The sequence below is a fragment of the Onychostoma macrolepis genome, chromosome 01, assembly GCF_012432095.1.
Source record: "Onychostoma macrolepis isolate SWU-2019 chromosome 01, ASM1243209v1, whole genome shotgun sequence".
Lineage (NCBI taxonomy): Eukaryota > Metazoa > Chordata > Actinopteri > Cypriniformes > Cyprinidae > Onychostoma > Onychostoma macrolepis.
In genome coordinates, this window is record NC_081155.1 from 45,432,661 (window position 1) to 45,455,033 (window position 22,373).

Genomic DNA, 22,373 nt, shown 5'->3' on the forward strand with positions numbered 1-22,373 from the left:
GATGTTGTAGCTCATTCTTCTGGGCAGCCGACTGATGGGGGTTGACGTCTACAACCACGGGACTGGAGGTGGCCAGGGCGGCCAGTTGGGTCCTAGTCCCGACCCACCGTTTTAACAGGTTGATGTGGTATAATTGCTCCTCTTTTCTTCTTCCTGGCTGTCGCACTTTGTAGGTGACGGGGCCCCACTTTCTCGATCACCGTATATGGTCCCTGCCATTTCGCCAAGAACTTGCAGGCAGCGGTGGAGACTAGGACCAAGACGAGGTCTCCTGGTTGGAATTCCCGTGGTTGGGCTGCCCGGTCGTAGTGGCGTTGTTGGGCCTGCTGGGCTTTCCGGAGGTGTTCCCGAACCATGGGCATGACCCTGTCGATCTGCTCCCTCATCTCGCGGACATGCTCGATGGGCGGCCGGCTGTTGTTCCCACGCCTCCCTGGCGACGTCGAGTAGACCGCGGGGCTGGCGTCCAAACAGGAGCTCAAATGGCGTGAATCCGGTGGAGGCCTGCGGCAACTTCCCTGACGCCAAAGAGGACATACGGCAACATCCGGTCCCAATCTCTCTTATCCTCCACGGCCACCCGACGGAGCATCTGCTTAAGGGTCTGGTTGAAGCGCTCGACCAGCCCATCGGTCTGAGGATGGTACACAGAGGTGCGGATCTGCTTCACTTGAAGGAGGCGACAGAGGTCCGCCATGGTCCGGGACATGAACGGGGTGCCTTGGTCGGTCAATATCTCCGATGGAATGCCGACTCGACTACACAAGAGAAAAAGCTCCTGGACGATTGCCTTGGACGTGGCTTTTCGCAAGGGGATGGCTTCAGGGTAGTGAGTGGCGTAATCCACTATCACCAAGATGTTGTAAAATTCATTGTAAAAATAGAGAAAAACATTTTTACCCTCATCATTCTGTACAATTATAAACTTACTGCATTGTGGAAATTACCATGTATATGTGCACATCTAATCAAACAGACCTTGAATTATTTTTGATCTTGTTTGCTTTGTCCTTTCAAAGAAAAAAAATCTCTTCTCTCAAGTCTTTTTTTTTATTGCTACAATATGTTGCTACAAACAAGCAATATGTTGTCTTGAGACAGATCCAGGTGAAATATCAATAAGACGTCCTACAAAAAAAGTTTGCAGAAAGGTGCATGTTAGTATGGTAAAAACAGATCAATGATTTGCAAAGATCACAATATAGTTCGGCTAAACATATGCGGACACCTGACCTGACCATTACACCTAACTGAGCATCCCTTTAAAAGTGGGAATGCACTGAAAGTTGCTTTGTAATAACAATGTCAACCAAATGCATAAATGTGAGAAAATGTTAAAGTCGCTAAGTTCTTCCGTACATCCCATTAAATAATTTGCCTGAGGGAAGAAACTGTTCCTGTGTCCTGTTCCAGACGGCAGCAGTTATAATAGTTAATAATAATTAGTAGCCTAAATGTGCCCACAAATTTTTAAACCCGTAGAGTAGTGACTTACTCGTGGTGTCTGTGGTCTTGCTGGTATCTCAGTCTTTAGGTTTTCTTGTAATCTTATGAATTTAACTTAATCCTTCATTTTTGGTAATATTTAAGCTTTCGTAGTCTCAGTTAGGTTCATTAAAATATCTCCATCAATTTCAGTCTGTTAAAACAACAGGAGTCATGAAATTATAGTTATAAAGGCAGTTATAAAGTACATACAAACAGTATTATTTTAATTCAACATACTACCTTAATAGGGACAATGGTGTCTCTTTTGAGAATTGATGATAATGGCGCGCTGCTGTCGTCCAGGTTCTTCACGAATGAAGTAGCGGCACGTGACCAAGCACTCAATGTAGCTCGCAGCGCCCTCTGTTGGTGACAATAATCAATACACGAGTGCTCTGGTAACCAGCAGGCTAAAATCTTAAAAAATATCTTGAAATAAAACATCTGAGAAAAGGTCTTCAGGTGTAGTAACCACGGTATGTGTGGAATAATTAACTCTGGACCGGTAAACTGACTTAATATTGTGGCCACATTAACATCGTTTGTACTTAATTTTTCTACAATTCTGTGGCCCGTCATCATTTATTCATTATGAAACACAATTATGACATTACGTAGGTGTTATTTTCATAGCTTTTCAAAAAGATCATAGTTTATTTGAAAGGTTTTGTTTTCTTACGCGAAACAGTTTCAGTGCTTTACGTTGCGTTACACACCAAGCCCAGAAACCCTCGGCCTGGTTTCAATGTTTTTGTCTATTTTGAGAATTTTTTTATGTAGTTTAATAATGATAATGATAAAAACAACAACAATAATAAAACTACTAATAAAGAAAGAAAGAAAGAAAAATAATCTTGCTGATGAAACCTTGCACAACACGTAGATTTGCTTCACATTTGAAGGAGTGTTAATGACATAATGGTGTTCCTCAATAATATAAACATGTGCCCAACCTGATCATGTCTAAAAGGTGTACTTACATTTAAATTAATAATTTGGTACAATGCACTTATTGTGTACTTATATTTTTAAAAATACCTATATGTAATTAATTTATGTAAGTACATTTATAATTACACTGTTGACCATCCCTTACACCTTAACCCACCCTTAAACCTACCCATACCACCAAACCTGTCCCTAACCTACCCGTATCCCACCTCAATAGCAGCAGAAGTGTTTTGCAATACAATATGAACACAATAAGTACATTGTATTTATTTTTTGATGTAAGTACATAGTAGTTAAGGCCACCTAATATAAAGTGTGACCTAAAGTTTATTTTTAGGGGTAAGAATTTCACCCTCTCAATTTAACACAAAATAGCTTCTTGTTCATTTATGAACATAAAACTGAACTTTGATTTTTTGTGATTTTTAATTCGTGTTCTAAAAATTGATGTGCAAATGGTGTTCTAACTGTACTCAGTCTAGTCTTTACAGTACATCTTAGAAAAGGTTCATGAAAGAACCTTAACTACGCTAGGTTCTAATATGAACCTTTTACCACAACAAAGGTTCTAAAAATAACTGCCAAATAACCAGTGGATCATTAAAGAACCTTTAAGTTCAACTTTGAACTTTTTTGATAGCTAGAAGTTCATATTTGCACTTTAAAGTTCTTTTTTGAACTCTAAAGGTTCAATCTCTTCTAAGAGTAAACTTAGATTGCTTTTGAATGTGCTTTTGTCAAGACTGAAATTCAAACTAACAAATCAATCTCAAAATGACAGTGATTTGAAATTACAATTTAAAGGGGTCATATGACAATGCTAAAAATAACATTACTTTGTGTATTTGGTGTAATGTGTTTACACGGTTTAAGGTTCAAAAAACACATTATTTTTATACATTATTGTTGCTCCTATCTGCCCCGCCTTTCTGAAACGCGTCGATTTTTACAAAGCTCATCGTTCTGAAAACCGCGGTGTGCATTGTGATTGGCTGAATACCTCATGTGATGGAAATGTTACGCCCCTTACCATATTTGGAAAAACACAGTGTCTCCACGACAACAATACTATCACATATGAAAACAACGTACACTGGTAAAACTGATGTGTTAGATTTACTTAAAATATATATGCACCATTTTTGCATCACACTTTTTAAGTAAACCCAACTTGGAACAATTTTACTTAAAATAAACAAGATAATCTTTGTTATATGAATTTAAATATTTGAGTTCACGCAACATGCTTTACTTAAAACATGCAACATGATATAATCTACTAAGTAATTTCAAGTTGTGTTAACTTAACATTTAAACTCATTTATATTAATTGAGTTGAATCTCAATAAAATTTTAACTTATTTTAGATCTTCAACTGTTGGTCAGCTTACTGCACTGCTACATTTCACTCAGTCACGGTTTATACAATTTACTTAATGTAGCACTGTAAAAAAAAAAAAAAACTAATTTAAGGTCGCTCAACTTTTTTTTTTTTTTACAGTGTGAACCATATGATTTCATAGCAATCAGCTTGTTATCCTTTTAAACTAATATGTCCACCCAAAACAATTACTACCGAAAGTAACAGAGACTTCAATACCTCGTACACCATACGCAATGACGGTAACAATTAGTGAGTAGTGAATGAGTATGAATGGGTAATTTTTGAGTAGAAAATGAACTCCAGATGTCACAAAACAGTAAGTTACTAAACCTAACAACAAAAGCAACCATAAAATAGTGTAAATACAACCAAAAACAGTGACAAACGATACCTTTTTAATTATTCATGCCCCAGTGCATGATGGGAAAAACGGGATCATAACTTAAAGAATCCTTGTAAACATAACAAACAATTCTAAGTAAAATATAAGTCAAAGTTAATTTCTACAAGCTTAAATTGAGTAATAATATATAATTTACTTAATTTTTTTAATTATTGCCTGAACTAAATTATTTAATTTAGAAATTACATTTGTTTTTATGTAGTATTTACTTCACCACAAAATCATTTTTCTCAGTGTATGCTGTTCTGTGTCAGCAGCACCACCCTTACAGAAAAACCACATGAATTTCACATGTGCAAAAGCACATGTGGTCACATGTGGCCACATATACATGTGACATTTCACTTGTGAAAACATGTGAAAATCACATGTGAAGCATGTGCTTTGCACATGGAAAACATGTGCTTTGTACATGGGAAATGTGTGTTTTTCTGCACATGTGAAATGTCACGTGTGAAAACATGTGAAAATCACATGTGAAGTGTGTGCTTTGCACATGGGAAATGTGTGTTTTTGGAACACTTTCATGTGAATCCCATGTGTATTCCCATGTGGAACACACGCATATTGCCATGTGAAACCCATGGTACTTTCCTATGTGAAACCCATGGGATCACATGTGAATCCCATGTGAATCCCATGAGATCACATGTAAAATACATGTAAATTCCCATGTGAAACCCATGGTATATTCCCATGTGAAACACATGATATATTCCCATGTGAAACACATAGGATCACATGTGAATCACATGTGATCACATGTGAAACATGTATATTCCCATGTGAAACACGTATATTCCCATGTGAAACACATATATTCCCATGTGAAACACATATATTCCCATGTGAAACCCATGGTACTTATGTGAAACCCATGAGATCACATGTAAAATACATGTAAATTCCCATGTGAAACACGTATATTCCCATGTGAAACACATATATTCCCATGTGAAACACATATATTCCCATGTGAAACCCATGGTACTTATGTGAAACCCATGAGATCACATGTAAAATACATGTATATTCCCATGTGAAACACGTATATTCCCATGTGAAACACATATATTCCCATGTGAAACCCATGGTACTTATGTGAAACCCATGAGATCACATGTAAAATACATGTAAATTCCCATGTGAAACATATGTGATCACATGTGAAACACATATATTTTCCCATGTGAAACCCATGAGATAACATGTGAAATACATGTAAATTCCCATGTGAAACTTGTGAATCCCATGTGAAGCGTATATTATAAACCTGCTTGTGTTGCAATGTCATTGTGAAATGACTTTAAAAACTCTAATCAATATTTAACTCATGCACAATATACAGTACACTCAAAAAATATTTAATTCTGTTTAAGACCTCAGTTGTATAGTAAAATTCCATTACGTTTTATTAAGCAATCCTTATACACTATTCATATTATGAAGAATTTAAAAAGAATAACTACATCTAAAGCATTTATATAAATCTTAAAGGGATAGTTTGTCCAAAAATGAAAATTCTGTCATTAATTACTCACCCTCATGTTGTTCCAAATAGATCTTAGTAAGATCTTCGTTCTTCTTCGGAACACAAATTGAGATATTTTTAAACATTTCAGTTGCATTGCTGCCTATGCAGGGTCAGAAAGCTCTCGGATTTCATCAAAAATATCTTATTTTGTGTTCCAAAGATGAATGAAGATCTTATGGGTTTTGAACGACATGAGGGTGAGTAATTAATTACAGAATTTTCATTTTGAGTGAACTATCTCTATAATAACTGGGAATGTGCCATTTCAGATTTGTTCATAAATAAATAAATAAAAAGTTACTCAATCACAGTTCCCATGGCATGAAGTTCATAGAACCTGAAAGTACACAAAGTAGTGAGAGTCACTATTAAGTACAATTAACACAATATTTATTAATCTCTTTTGTAACTGTGTTGTATTTAGAGCTATAACAACTTGAGTCACATTTCCATAATGACATGAGATTTTCACAGGTTGGTAATGAAATTTGTATCGTCTGTAAAGAGGGCCACAGCAACATCTCCACTCATCAGACTTGTCCTAAATGAATGAATGAAAGAGAGATACAAATCACAAACAAATCCATGGTGTCCAAAAATAGTAGTGTTCAATTTAATTATTTTTTTAACCATAATTTTTTTTTTTTTAATTTAAAAAAGTTTTTGACAAATAATCTCACAAAGACCGATGCCAAGCTAAAGGTCACCCAAAATTGAAAATTCAGTCATTATTTACTCTTATGCCATATGGCCTTTCTTTTTGATACCACAAAAGGGGAAATTAAGAAATGGTGAAAAATCAAACAAATTTTTATTTGAAAAATTCTGTTGGTCTGGTGTGGAGGACTGCGTTTGTGAGAATATATTTGCTCAACATTTCACTTCAGCTCACCAAGGAAAGATGAACATTGTAAAAATTTCAAGGTTTAAAACACTGCAAAACATGACTCTCAGAAAACTCAAAAGTATTACTCATGTATTGTCTTTTATGAGGTGAAGATCTCCAGACCAAAATAATGCAAGAACTTGATTTGTTGTTCTGAAGGGCAGAAAACAACAGATATATTCACCTCAGAACATAAAGTATGTGCAAAATCTTCTAGGAGCCATGAGTCGCATGTGACTGAATTTAAGTTTTTGGGTGAGCTGTCCCTTTCAAATAAATGGCGAATTAGTTTGAACAAAACAACACAGATATAGTAACACAGATGTAGAAAAACCAATCAAATGTTGATGAACTGACTAAACAGCAGTATGAGTAAAAACACTTTGGTATTTTGATGAAATACATAGAGTTGTCCTGTCAGTTAATCAAGGAGACTCACCGTGCAGGCTCTGAAAAAGCCAAACACACAGGAAGGACAGTGTGTAATGCCTATAAAACAAAAAAAAACGAAGAGTATACTGTTGACAGTGAAGTTACCTCAACAAACATGATTTTAAATATTCCAATCAGAAATATTCCAATCACAAATAACGTGTTCACATCTTTAATGCAACCAGAATAGAAAAATAGCAAAAGACAAAATATCAAATAGCAAAAACAAAAACCAAGTGTACTACTTTCAGTGACAGAATGTGTAATTTTGAAAAAGTCTTTACCATTTGGTGATGTGGCTGTGTTGAAATGCTTATCCCTAAAAGTAAATAGAAAGACATCAAGAACAAAGTACCGACTGTATTTCCAAAGTGGGTCATTTAATCTTTTAAACCATCTTGTCAATATTGCTTCAAAACAATTAGTTGCTAATTATTTATGTAGCCATGTCTCAACGACTTGAGCGAGCAAGAGCCTAAAAGAAAAACTGTAAGTTAAATGAATGAATAACCTGGTAAATTAATGTAGCATTATTGCATTGACTAGGCTAGATTTGACAATATGTATATATATGACATTTAAAGTGTTAAAATAGTTACAGAGGCCTGATGAATTTATGCACGTGATCTATACTTGCTGAGTTTACTCACATAGTTATAATTGCATAATACTTAAACATTGTCTTAAATACAACGTTTTGAAAACAGCTACATAAAATCGTTGAAACAGGAAATGATACATTAAATAGTGTAAAACGGCCAGCATGTGGCGAGCGAGTAATCAAACAGCTGATTCATTCATTCAGCGGTAACGGACAGTGGTGGCTGATGGAGTGGCAGCTACCTCTTGCAGTGCAAAGGTTTTACTCTCTGAGTCTCTGTCCCAAACTGATTTCTCCTGCGGTCAAAGTGGGACATTCACGTGAAAATTCGCCGACCAACGGTGACTGTGACCGCGCTTAACCAGCTTATTTCCAGTCGAAATGACCGCACATATAATTGGCAAACAGGACGCTAAGTTTCAAACGTTTGATGCAGAAAAGTATGAAATGTTTTAAAATATAACACATTTCAGCTATAAAAACTGAAATTCAACATTAAATGTGTAAACACTACTAATTAAAGACATTTTTGCTTACCTTTTCCTCGGCGTCCAGTGCTAGATGACCGTTATAGTTCGAATGATGAGCACGCGCAGAACTCCCACTTCTTCAGTCAAAATTTCAAAATGGAATAAGCGTTATTAAAGACTATTTGGCATTATGAATATGATGTCGACCAAATATTTACCATTTTGAAATACACAGTCTCCAATGGATGTTTTATTTCCGATCATTTCTTCCCCGGCATCATTGTGGCTGTCAGCAGCAGCCGTTGGATGAGAGGAAATTACGTCATCACCATGCTCGCAAATTCAAAATCCTCCTTTCTGTAATGAGCTTTTTAAATTTTATTTATTTATTATTTATTTATTTATTTATATTTATAAATATTTCTATTTTTTAGGGGTTGTGAAAAATGTTAAAGGTACATCTATTGTAAAATATTATGTATCTATATTTTGCGTCTTGTGATTATTATTATTATTATTATTATTCATATTAAGAAGAAGAAGAAGAAGAATTTATTAATGATATTATTGTAATGTTAATAATATTAATTTTATTAAAATTGTTTTGTAATGTTGTTCCTCAATAAAAATAAAATAGGTGAAGCTTATAATATATATAATACATATTATAATATATATATATATCGTGTGTGAGTGTGTGTGTATGTATTAGTTATTATGCTACCTGATGATCAATAATTACAGATACAAGCTAATAACAAGGTGTATCAAATGAGCACTTATTAATCATATGTGGTATGTAACGTATAATTGATAAACCATATATCAGTAGTATGAACTTTATTTTATTTAACTTTTATTTTACTAACTAGCTTATATAGCCAAAGTAACTTTGCAACTACAGTAGCCTACATTACAACAAATAAAGAAAGCTACAAGGGACTACAATGGGAAGCAGGGAATAGGAACAAACTAAAAGTCAACATACAGTGTGAAGCTGAAAATGCACAGTATTTGTTACATGTAGCTAACATATGATCCACATGTGAAAACCTATTTTAACACATGGAAACATTTTCCACATGTGATCCACATGTGCCACGTGATCCACATGTGCCACATGTGCTCTTATGTTGCAACATGTGGTGACATGTTGTCTTCATGTGATCACATGTGAAAAATATATGTACACAAGTGATCACATGTGGAAAATATATGTACACAAGTGATCACATGTGGAAAAAAAATGTATGGACATGTGATAACATGTGAAAAAAATATATGGACACATGTGATCACATGTGGAAAACAAGTGATCACGTGGAAAACATGTTAAATTTATGTGGTTTTTCTGTAAGGGCATACACGGATACGATGTTTACGCTTTGATCTGAATATAAACAATGTATCCGCATGTACGTTGCATATGTTGTTTATGTATGTGATACTCTCCAAAATGGTGTTATAGGGTGACGCGGAGGAGACGAATTGTTGAATAAAGTCGTTATTTTTGTTTTCTTTGGGCACAAAAAATATTCTCGTAGCTTCGTAAAATTACGGTTGAACCCCTGATGTCACATGGATTATTTTAACGATGTCCTTGCTATGTTTCTGAGCTTTGATCGTGTTAGGATCCTTGCTGTCTATCGAGGGTCAGAGAGCTCTCAGAATGCATCAAAAATATCTTAATTTGTGTTCCTAAGATGAACGAAGGTCTTACGGGTTTGGAACGACATGAAGGTGAGTAATTAATGACAGAATTTTTGGGTGAACTATCCCTTTAACTTTTAGAAGGAATATCTCTTTTGGTTTGAGAATTTAGGGATCTTATCTGTGCACAAACAGCTTATAACACTCCAAAGACAAAGGAAAACTTGAAATCGCATCATATGACGCCTTTAAATACATAGCTCCCTCAAAAATGAAATATTTCTGTGGTGCTTTTTTTTTTGGAAATTGGTCTTTAGAAATTCTCCTTTTGTGTTTCCCTGCAAGAAAGCAATTCTGGAACATCATGAGAATGACAGGAGTTTCATTTTTGATTCAGTCATTTCCATTAATTCAGCTTTTTAACATTTTGGTTTCAGTATTTGTTGTATCTCGCTTTTAGGTCCGTTTCTATTATGAGTCTGGAGTTTTAGCTGGAAAATTAAAACAGTATACAGTCATTAGAGGTTATAATCAACTTGCAAGCTTCTTTTGAAGGTGTTTTATAAAATAACACTGATTATTATTAATATTACTGCTATACAAGTGAAGTTATACTTTATATTAATATGCATTAGGGAATTAAAATGCAAGTTTGCTGTCTTGCAAACACTGCTGTTTCCTTTAAAAAACGCACATCTGTTACATAAATTACAGGTGCACGTCAATATTTTCATTAATATATTTTCAATCTAGATGTTTTCTCATCGCACCTGAAATGATCCCGGCGACTGAAACGCTGTTGTGTGCAGCAGAATAATTTAATAGCAGCTGCGTACATGTTTTTCTGTTATTACAGTCATTTCCACGCTGCTACAATATTCTGTTATTACATTCAATAAAAGCATTTCAGCAAGAGCACAGGGTGATGTCCATATACATAATCATAGCCATAAAGACGCCATTATTAATATGCAATGAAACTAATTTCAGTTGCTGTGACTGGGAGGAGATGATTTGTAACTCATAATTTGAATGTGACCTACTGAGTCATGTTTTGATTTATTTCTCATAGACGTTCTTTGATATTTAGTTTCATTCTGCATGCGTTGCACAGAGGGCTGAACTGTGCTTAATTATTTTGTCATCTCTCACCTTACCAAACAAATTACGCTCGTATTCATGGCATACGAAATGAAGATGCTGTGTCACTTGGGCGGAATAATGAGGAAGACCTGAGATATGAATTTTGAATCAAAAAGTTCACGACAGTATTTTTAACCAAATAGCAAGTTGGGGCAAGTCGTCACATGTTTATATACATTTTATGCAGCTGATTGTTTATTTCAATTGGTGAAAACCATGATTTTATATTTTTATGTGTTAAAGACAAAAAGGAAACATATATAATGTATCCTGTTCCTTGATTTACAGTGAAGAGAAAAAACAGACAAACAAACATATATTTCAGTGTAGCAATAGTTCATATACCAAAAAACTTAATAAAAATATAATAATTTAGTATGATCACTTTTTCTTTTATATATTTTAATAAGTGCAGGTCAGAATAAGTATGTCATTAGAAACATACTTGTTGTTTGTTTAATGTTTACATAAATATATCTGTTACACCAAATGAGGATGGCACATTATTTCACCCATATTTTGACTTTTTTTTCACAAAAGTTAAAATAGCCACTTTACTTCCATTTACCATGCTTTCTACATATATAAAAACACTTTTGTAAACTTATTTTCATGCGAATACCAAAATTGGACGTCTCCTCTTTGACCCTTTGACATTTTTACTGTTTCATGAATTATTCTGCTTTATTACTTTTTGAATTTGACTAAAAAGCCATTAGGCTATCATTTCACATTTAGATATTCTTGAATTTTTCTGATAGTATTTCATATTTGCTATTAAAGTGTTTTTTAAGGCGAGAATCTTCAGGCATGAAATTGTTTTTCATGCATTGGTCAGTTTTGAGATTTTGGCCTCTTTGGCTTGTCATAAATTGTTTTTCAGCCTTGGAGAGAAAACATGCAAAAACTTAAGTGTTTTGTTGCAGTTTATCTTTTTGCATCTGTAGATTTCAATTCCAGTACATATCTTTAACGAGTTTTGTTCTCCACTTCAGCAAAACGTAGTTTTATTCCTGTCTATATTCTGAATGTTTTTACTTGGAGGTTTGTTCATATCATTCGCCTGATTTTATGTAGTATTTTATTTATAAAACCATGATCATTATGTTTTTCTTTTTTCTGTCTGTTGTATGGAGAGATAAAAAGAGAAATCCAAAATCCCTTCTGTTAAAAATGCTAATATGTCAACAAAATTTTAACTTGACTTTATGCAGTATTCAAGTTTCTATTCTGGAAATGTTTGTAAATTATTATTAGCAGTAAATTTGAACTTGCCTTTTGCATATTTAAACAACTTTTCAGAGAGCTGATACAAAACAATGTTTGCAGTTTGTAATGTATCAATTAACCTGGAAAGTATGGAAGCCCTAAGAGGACATGAATTATTATTTTTCTTTCATGATCTTGACATAAGTTGTTTTCTTGTGATCACAAATTTTTTTATGCTCTTGACATAACAAATGTTGTCTTTTCATAATCATTACCTAATTTTCTCGTGATCTCAATATAGCAAAAGTTTTTGGTTTTTTTTGTCATCATGACTCAACTGTCTTGTGGTTTAACAAGAAAATTAAGTTTTGATACCTTTTCACTTTAAATCTAGAACAGCTGGTTTCCATAGTTATTTATCCCATATACTGAGACAACATGCCCCACTATATGTTGTATGTAAAGTGAAAATGTTGAAAAAAATGAACCCACCCTGATTAAACACTTAGTAGATAATAACAGTTTCCTGCAGTGTGACCGTTTTAAATCCATGATCCTCTGAAATCTTTCTAGAAGCAGTTGTTTATCCTTCATAGGGTGCTTTTTCACTCCAGTAAACCGGTTGTTTCTAATAATAGTTCTGGACCCAGAATCCCTTCTGTGTGTTTGGTCTCCAAACAAGACTGACGTGTGTTTGAAGCAGATCGAACGTCATGTACGCACAAGCCAGAGCACAGGTTCATCAAATCAGACCCAGAGCAAAGAAGAACAGATGTTGTGAGGTGAACAGCGCTGTGGTTTGAGTATCATGAGACGGGGGAATCGGCTGAGATGGTTTGGTTGGTTAGCGGGGAAACACTGGGGGAAAATGGTGGATAACAAAAGCAATTGAAATAGAAAAACTGAAATAGTACATACTTCAGTTGTCTAAATATTTTGTTTTATTTAAAATAATAATAATAATAATAATAAAAAAATAGTTTTACAGTGTATTGTCTGAAACTTTTCAAATATATTTAACTTTAACTTAACAAAATAATTTAACCAATTTTAACTTCAGATTTCAATTGCAGTACATATTACACTAGATTGTAATGCATACACGTCTTTTTTCAGCAGCACTTACATCAAACTTTACAGTTTTATTCCTATCTATATTCTGCAGGACTTTACTGAAGGGTTCATATGTCATTCTCCTGATTTTATTTTTGCACTTTTTTTATTTACGTCTGCAGATTTCAACAATAATGCATATCATTAAAGGCTGTTTTTCAAAATGAGTTTTATCTCCGCTTCAATTTCATTTACATACGCCAAATTTTATAGATTTATTCCTATCTATATTCCGAAGGTTTTTACTGAAGGGTTTGTTCATATCATTCCTGGTTTTATTTTTGCACTTTATCCATTTGCATCTGTAGATTTCATTTATAATACATACATTTAAAAAGTTTTGTTCCCCACTTCAGTAGCGCTTACATATACCACATTTACAGTTTTATTCCTGTCTCTGTTCTGAAGAGTGGATTTGTTCATATCATTCACTTGACTGTATTATTGCACTTTATCTATTTGCGTCTGTAGTTTTCAATTTGTTTCTCCACTTTGGCAGCACTTTCATACACCAAAACCTAGAGTTTTAATCATATCTATAATCTGAAGGTTTTTACTGAGGGGTTTGTTGATGTATCATTCGCTTTCTTTTATGTAACAGTTTATGAAAAACACTAGACATGAAAATTAAACTAGACAGGATTTAAAAAAAAAAAAAAAAGAGTTGAAATGACTTGTACAGCCTGAGCTTAAGTTTTTAAATTGAATTATGTGGAAATATTTTATAGTGAATTGGTTTACTTAAAAGACACCAAATATACAGGGCAAAATTGTTAACCATCACCATACTTCCCCAGTTGATTAGACAGAGTACTTTATTACAATTCTGTATTACAATTTTTGTGAGATGTTTGTTTACATTTGCAAATGAGGCATTTATCAAATGAACTTTGCACTAATTTGGATACATTTGTAGAACATTAATCTGAACATTGGATAAAGCCAGCTTCAATTTCTTGTTTGATTTTGCTGATGCATTAGAGTTTTTACAAGAAGGGATTTTGTATTTTTCTTTTGATCACCCCATAAATCAGAAATTACTGTCAACAGACAGAAAAAAAATGACTACATCTTTTTGGGTAATAAAATGTTATATAAATCATCCAAATGATATAAGAATAAACACCTCGGTAAAACCTTCCAGAACATATATATGAATAAGACTGTTAGGTTTGGTGTAAGTAAGTGCTACTGAAGTGGAGAAACAAACTCACTTTGAGAAAACAGACATATTGAAAGATGCGAATAGATAAAGTGCCATAAAATAAACAGTGTATGTATTTTGGATGTTTTCTTTCCACTAGTCTGTTATGGAAACCAAATACAGCAAAATCTCAAAATTGACCGGTGCATGAAAAAACAAAGCATGCCTGTAGTGTCTTGCCTTGAAATGACTTCATTGTAAGTGTTGAGACAAAAGCCAATAACATCACACAAGTGGATGTATTAAAAACAAACATGTCTGGCAAGACTGCACTACACTTTTGAGACTATAAATCTCAACAGTAGAATCTTACATCAAAACATCCAACTTTACAACTGATTTTAAATATAAATAAAAATGGAAATTTCGTAAAAGCATGGTATACCATGGTGCATTTTAGTTTTGGTGGAATAAGAAATTCTATTTAACACAAAATGTGAAGCCTATTTTTAGGAGTTCTAGCTGCTGTGAGCAATATTATTTTACCACAGATAAAATGTGTCTTGTACCTGGCAGAAATCACTGCAATAGGTGGGCTGAGAAATCACACCTGTCCCTGTGACAGAGCTAGACAAACAGCACAAGAGTCAGGGATGAGATTTTAAGTTGAAGCACAGCAGTGTAGATTAGATGTGTAGATGCAGTAAATGAGATTTGACAGTTTCAGCAGAGGGGGAAGCTTTCAGTGAATAGCAAATTATTATTTCCTCACACTTCCAAAACTGGTTCATATGACACATGAATGAGTAAATGAGCAAATATTCAGATTTCTTAGCAAACTGCACAACATTTTGCATCGTGGGACTGTTTTCATGTGAACAGAGTCATGACAACTTCTAATAAAAATGCTCAACTGAGTTAGACAAACTTTATTTAACACAAATTTTTAAGTTGATAACTAAAAAAAAATAAAAATTCAGTTCTATCATGACAACTCTTGGAGCGATTGACATGGTAATGTACATGACAGTGTTCATGTGTTTGGTCTTGGCGGAATAGATTTGTTAGCTGGGAGACTTTCTACTGCCAATACATCCACAACATGCTGCTGTGAGCGTGTAAGAAATACTGCTGCTGCACATGTGACCCTGGACCACAAAACCAGTCTTAAGTCGCTGGCGTATATTTGTAGCAATAGCCAAAATTATCCATTTTTATTTTATGCCAAAAATCATTAGGATATTAAGTAAAGATCATGTTCCATGAAGATATTTAGTTAATTTCCTACCGTAAACATATCAAAACTTAATTTGTAATCAGTAATATGCATTGCTAAGATCTTCATTTGAACAACTTTAAAGTTGATTTTCTCAGTATTTTGATTTTTTTGCACCCTCAGATTCCAGATTTTCAAATAGTTGTATCTCAGCCAAATATTGTCCGATCCTAACAAACCATACATCAATGGAAAGATTATTTATTCAGCTTTCAGATGATGTAGAAATCTCAGTTTTGAAAAATTGACACTTATGACTGGTTTTGTGGTCCAGGGTCACATATATGAAATAACCCCCATTTATAGCTTACGTGAAATGGGGGTTCCACAACCTTAAATTAACAGAAAGTGGAAAAATAATAAATAAATAACCAAGCAACCAAATAAATAATTAGAAATGTCACTTTTTTATGTAGAATTTAGGGGGAAAAAAACCTAAACGTAACAAACTCTTAATCATCAAACATAACAACATTAACACTAGCAGGTCTTTCTATTCAAAATAACACTTATTTTCATTATTTACTCCCCTATACCCACCCAGTCTTGTGCAAAGTATTCTGGTAGCTAGAAATCTACTGCCCATTTCCCAAAGTTAACAAGACGATTTTATCACATTACTACAATTGCAAAAATGTACAATAACACACAATATTAAGTTAATGTAATGATTATGCATTATTATGTCAAAATAGCAAACTTAAAATTCTTAAATGAATACATTTAAATCTTTAACTTATGTTTTAACTTTTATTTTTTAATTTAAAAATCAGTCTGTAGTCATGCAAGTTGTTATACATGTTTTTTTGCACTGCCTTTTGTATATCATGTTGTTGTTTTTTTTTGTTTTTTTTTTACAAAGAACCATTGATATAAATATTAAATATTTATTTATTTAATACATAAATAGATATAGCGAGAGAGATCTCAATGGTCTATTTGTTTGTTTTACAAAAGAGTATTTTTAGAGGTGAAATGCGACATGGACACATTGACAGATCGCAGTGATTCGCATCTGAGATCCAGCCACACACACACACACACACACACAGGAGAGAGAGAGAGAGAGCGAGAGAGAGCGCGAGCGCTGGATTCGCTACTTTCATTCTGCTCATTGAGGTTTCAACTCGCGACACAAGCGGCTGTCCGTCACTCTCTCCTGCTGAAAATGATCCTAAAATTCACCTGCCTGCTGGGATTGCTGCTCTGCGGCTGTCAAGGTAAACAGATCAACATTTACACGTTTGAGTGGGCGGTCAAACAGCGGGCATAAGTTGGGCATCTCGGCTCTGTATGTCCTCGGTCGGAGTGAGGGGAGAATGGGTGGTTTTGGGTGTTATATGGATGGACACTGGATTAAAGACAACAGTTGTGCTGCTATGTCAGCGAGAAGAGCCTGTGAGGAGAATAAATGTGTGTCATGATGTTTAGTGTTGATTCCTTGGAGATAATTTATGATTGACACATGATGTGTGTGGTAAATGCACGGTTTCAGCAGTTAAACGTTCATCTTCTGAGGAAAACATCAATGTTTTTAGTGTTTAGCTGATCGGATGTTATGAAATATGATTTATTTTGTTAACACAGCCATCAATGTACTCTAATATAAAATAATACGTCCGTCTTCTTTAGTTTTCTGAGCTAATCGGTGCGTTATTATGTCCCCTCATACTTTTAACCGTTATTTCGTTCCCGCGTTAAATTATTTGAAACGCGCAATTGTCGTTTTCCTCATAATTTGATTGATTTATATTTGTTGGTCCAGCTTGTTCTCAGTTTTTATCTGTCTCTTGTAACTTGATGGATTTATTCATAAGAATGTGCGCTGTAATGTTTTATAACGGTCGTAAAGTCCGAAGAACGCTTATTAAATCCTGGCACGCGCGTTTGGAGGTGACACTTCATCGCGTTTATTTACAACGCGACTGATTTATTTCAAAAGCTGTTTGTTGGTTTCTGTGGACAGTGTACATCAGAGTTTCAAGGCTTGAGAAGAGCGATGGAAAAGCTCCTCTTGTAACGAACGAAGGTGATCGGAACGCCTCCCTTTATTAAAATAATTCGTTTACTTCTCGATTTCGGGCGTTTGTACAACAGCTTCGTTCATTATAACGCTCGCGTTCTAGATTGGTATCTTTGGCAGGACGACAGGTGGAGCTAGAGCGCTGTTCAGTCCTCAGTCCGTTTGCACTTCCAGTGTATAAGCATCTCTCTGTTCACCACCATCCAGATCTTACTGTGGGGAAATCTTTGGGAAAAAGCATTGGGATTTTATTTAAATTAGTCTTGGGGTTACTGTCTGTCTTATTCTGTTTAGTTCTAGTTATTAGGAAGGGTGACGAATTAACTGTGTTGCTGAATGAAGAGTTTTACCAGCCTTTGTTCTTTTTTAAGTGCATGAAATAGCTTGCCTTGTCTATGAAATTAAACCACTGTTGTTTAATCCCCTGAAGCTATTTATATAATAGATTTTTTGAAAGCTATTTTGATGCTAGAAATTTAAACTATGCAACTATTAATATGTGCATTTGAAATGCACATTTCATTCTAGTGTGCAGTGCCAAAGCCACTGGATCTTTCCTTTTTTTGGATTATTTTTGAAGACTGTTGCTCAAAATATAATCAGTGCTACGTGTTTATTGTCAGCAGCCGATCTGACATGATCACAGTGGATGATGATAAGGAAAATTGTGAAAAATACCCATCTTTGGCTGGTGGCGAGTGGTAATTTCCCACCCTGATTATACTTACCATGCCGTCAAATCATATCATTTCAGAAATGCATTGTGTAACAGTTTGATTTATTTGGATTGGCTTTATGGATTTTAATGGTTGACCAGCTGTTTCAGTGATCATATCCATGTTAAATACTAGGTTGATTTAAGTAGTCAATTAATTCCATTACACACATTGGCTGCGTCCAGAGCAGATGCCAGCTGCCTAGACAGTCATTGGCTCAGTAGATGACATTTCTGCATGGAATGCATCTCTTTAAGTTCCTGAGATCTTTGTGATGCTCTCCGTTGTTCAAAATAATAGCCTACTTGAAGGCCTCAGGACTCATTTGGCACCTCTGGGACTGAGAATGCTAACATTACAGCATATAATGTCAGTTTACTTGTTCGAATTTAGCTGGTTTTAGCTTTTAATTAAGTGGGAGTCTTTTAACAGTATCATATTTTAGGTTATTTTAAATCATTTTGTGTCCTTTGTAAGTTTGTTGAGGCCCCCTAGTGATTAAGAATCTCTATTTTAGATTTCGCCGGCGACTTTCTACATAGATTGTTTTTGATAAAGAAGCATTTTTAAGGTTACATACAAAAGAAGGAAATGAAGTTGCCATTATCAAGTAAAAAGTTATTTTCCTGTTTTCTGTTACAGCTACTGTCTGTGAAATATGTTGACGAAACAAAACAGTGGCACTCCAGCTAACAAAAGTATTCTAAGGACGTTTTGCTAATGTTTTTATTACATTATGAAAACGTTATTTCTGAATGTTCGCTGAACGTTCTAAACATCCAGTTCTTAAAAAATGTTTTAAAGTGTTTTCTTGGAAAATTCCCTTAATGTTTGCTTAACCATTTTACCATTTTGCAAACATTATGGGAATGTTACGTATGAATGTTACTTTTCTCTGAACCTTCCGAAAAAGTAGTAACATTTAAAAAGTTTCAGAAATAAAACGTTCCATGAGCAATGAAAAAATAATATCTATGATAATGTTTTGAACATTATTAAAGACCAGATAGCTTTGAATGAGCATTCTATTAATGAACGTTTTCTTAACGTTGAGAGAACGTTCCCTGTTATTTTTTAATTATCAAAAATCATGTTTTTTCATTGTGCATTCCAATTAATTTCAATGAAACTGCAGTTGTTTTTTTACTAGGTTATACAAAAACAGCTAACTAACACAATAAAAACATGAAAACATTTCTGTTAAGGATTCTGAAAAGGATTATCTGTTATCTGTTGTTGCAAATAAACTCTTCACTTGCTTTCTTTAAATTTAGTGCACGTGTGTGTATAAATAATTACTGAGTATTGAAGTCTGCAGTTGTCCACTGAAGGATTGTGTCCTCAGGAAAGAATGATCGAAATCAGGGCACAAAAACACTTCATGAGCAGATTTTCCTCCTCGTCTAAAAGTGAATTTAAGCAACCTGAGCTGAGCTGTCCTAAATTGTGACTCTGAATTTTGCAATAAAATTACAGCTCTTATTGATGTTCAAGTTCAGATAAGTCATTGTAAGATACTGAGCTTGATATTTTGTTAATGTTTAAAAATGCCCATATTCATGCACTCCAGGTTGAATGTTAAAGCTTGAGAAGCCCTTGAAATTGTCATTCATTTTATTTTGTCCTTTTGTGGTACAGAAACTGGTTGCTTGAGGGTTTTTCTCAAGAGCCCTTCTTTGTTTTGTGATTCCTCACACAGCATCACGGATATAAAAACATTCTTTCTTCATTCCGTCTTCACGCTCAGTGTTTTTGAGGTCTGGGCTCTCGGTGCAGTGAATTATGCGCTCTGCGGCGTGGCTGCAGCTATCGTGTGCTATGTTAAGTGCCATAATTAAGAGATTTCTCTGAGTTGCGGTGAAGAATCTCAGTGGTGGGAGTATTAAAAGATTTATGTGGTGTGCTGTGTGGAGAGTGTATGTCTGAAGTGCATCTCCACTGAGATACGTGCACACTGGGGATGGGAAAAAAGACAGCTAGAGTAATGGTCATGCTTGTACAAACACGTACGCATGCAGATGCATGCTCTCAATATGAAAGCAGACTGGAGTAACCCTTATTTACCTCTGTGCCTGGGGGAAATAGCCACACTGCAGCATCAAAACAGTTCAAAGGAATAAGAAATTTACTGTAAAGTAGTATATATGTTTCTGGAACAAATGTAGCATTCCATCACTTGCTCTACAATGGATGCTCTGCAGTGAATGGGTACCGTCAGAATGAGAGTCCAAACAGCTGATAAAAAGATCACAATAATCCACATCACTCCAGTCCATCAGTTAACATCTGGAGAAGACAAAAGCTGAAACAAATCCATCATCATTCGTTTACAATACTAGTCCATAATCCATAATAATGCTTCCTCCAGTGAAAAAAAGTGGTCTGGTCTGAATCTGGAGAGAAATCTGCACAGATCAAGCACCGTTTACAAGGTAAAACCACTCTAAACAAATATGTGGTTGGATTTTTCACTGAAGAAAGCATTATTATTGATTATGGACTCATGTTTTAGTTAAAAATGTCTTGATGGATTTGTTTCAGCTTTTGTCTTCTCAGATGTTAACTGATGGATTGGAGTGCTGTGGATTATTGTGATGTTTTTATCAGCTGTTTGGACTCTCATTCTGACGGCACCCATTCACTGCAGAGCATCCATTGGTGAGCAAGATGCTACATTTCTCCAAATCGTTTTTTTTTTTTGGGTGAACTATTTCTTTAATGTAGTTTAATCCCCAATTTTCTCTCACAAATAATTACAGAGAAATGAAGAAACACATTGAACTCAATTTTGAAGTAGAAAGACTAAAATAGTATTTCCTTTTAAAACATACTCTGATAATCTTTGTTTTATTACTTCAAGTGATACTCGATTTCAAAACCACCACTAATAAATATAGATGAAACTGTCAAGTACAAAAAGCCTGTGTGTAGTTTATGCAACCACTAATATTTTGTATAAAATGTTATGCATTTGGCTTGTATTCTGTAAAAGTCAAAGCCTCGCTTGATTAATGAGCGGAAGAAAGGACGTATAGATATAAACCCTTGAAAACAAAACTATATCAAGCCCCTCCCTCCCAGGGGAAATATACATGAGAAAAATCATTTTAAAGTGCGGTCGCATTCAGCAGGCCTTAGAGCTGCATAAAGTGGTAATTTCAATGATGTAGATGCTGCATTCATATAATAATATGCTTTGATTCCCATGAGCCACAGAATCAGGGCAGATTTGCATGGATTCTGCTTATAAAATACAGGTAATCCTGAGAACAGTTCACAAGTTAACATAAGCTGCCAAGCTTTTATGTCTGGCAAACAGCATAGAGAGTTTTTTTAGTTTGTTTGGTTTTGTACCCAGTAGAGGTTGAATTAAATGACGTCTTTTATCCAAATCAACTTCTAGTACTTTCAGTTAAACAGATTTTCTGTCTAAAAGTGAAAGATGAAATCCTTCAAATGCAATGTTTGTGTATAAGTTGCATTTTATTATTATATTTATGCATTTAACAGATGCCTTTATCCAAAGCAACGTATAATAGAGGATCATAAACCATTTGTCACAGAGCCAACAATCAGAAATATTGTATAATACTGGTAAATAAAACAAAATGTTTTTAGAAATGATAAACATGTACTTTACTTCCCCTTACTCCACAACGTATCCTTCAGATTTAACAGTATACAGAACAAGAACAAAAAATAAACATAAATTGTAGGCAGAATTCATTATAAACAACATTTATTATAAACACCAAGCGTAAATGCTATGCAGTGGCAAACTATGTTCAAGTTGAATGTGAGGAGAGATAAAAACTGAAACCCATGATATAAACATTTCCGTATGAATGCACAGACCAGTCATTTTTAATTCGTCAACAATTTATTTGTTGTGTCGGAGGATATTTACTGATTTACTGCACAAATCAAGCAGCGTTTACAAGCCAAAACAG

General features: G+C 34.5%; 1 protein-coding gene and 1 long non-coding RNA gene across 12 annotated transcripts in view; one reads left to right on the top strand and one right to left on the bottom strand.

Moving 5' to 3' along the window:
* Positions 1-5,416: 5,416 nt before the first annotated feature.
* LOC131540959 (uncharacterized) lies at positions 5,417-8,477 on the bottom strand. The gene is made up of 5 exons (XR_009271362.1): positions 8,368-8,477; positions 8,217-8,286; positions 7,363-7,397; positions 7,086-7,135; positions 5,417-6,301 (listed from the first exon to the last, which is right to left on the bottom strand). It is a non-coding gene; the product is annotated as an uncharacterized LOC131540959 (long non-coding RNA).
* An 8,287-nt stretch (positions 8,478-16,764) lies between these two features.
* Positions 16,765-22,373, top strand: part of zgc:152904 (uncharacterized protein LOC767777 homolog) — a 297,739-nt gene continuing 292,130 nt past the window's right edge. For all 11 annotated transcript variants that reach the window (XR_009271358.1, XM_058776316.1, XM_058776298.1 and 8 more), the window contains exon 1: positions 16,765-16,904. Coding sequence is in view for 10 of the 11 variants with exons in the window: in XM_058776316.1 (XP_058632299.1) it covers positions 16,853-16,904 (52 nt within the window). In the remaining variant the exon portion in view is untranslated. The remainder of the gene's footprint in view (positions 16,905-22,373) is intronic.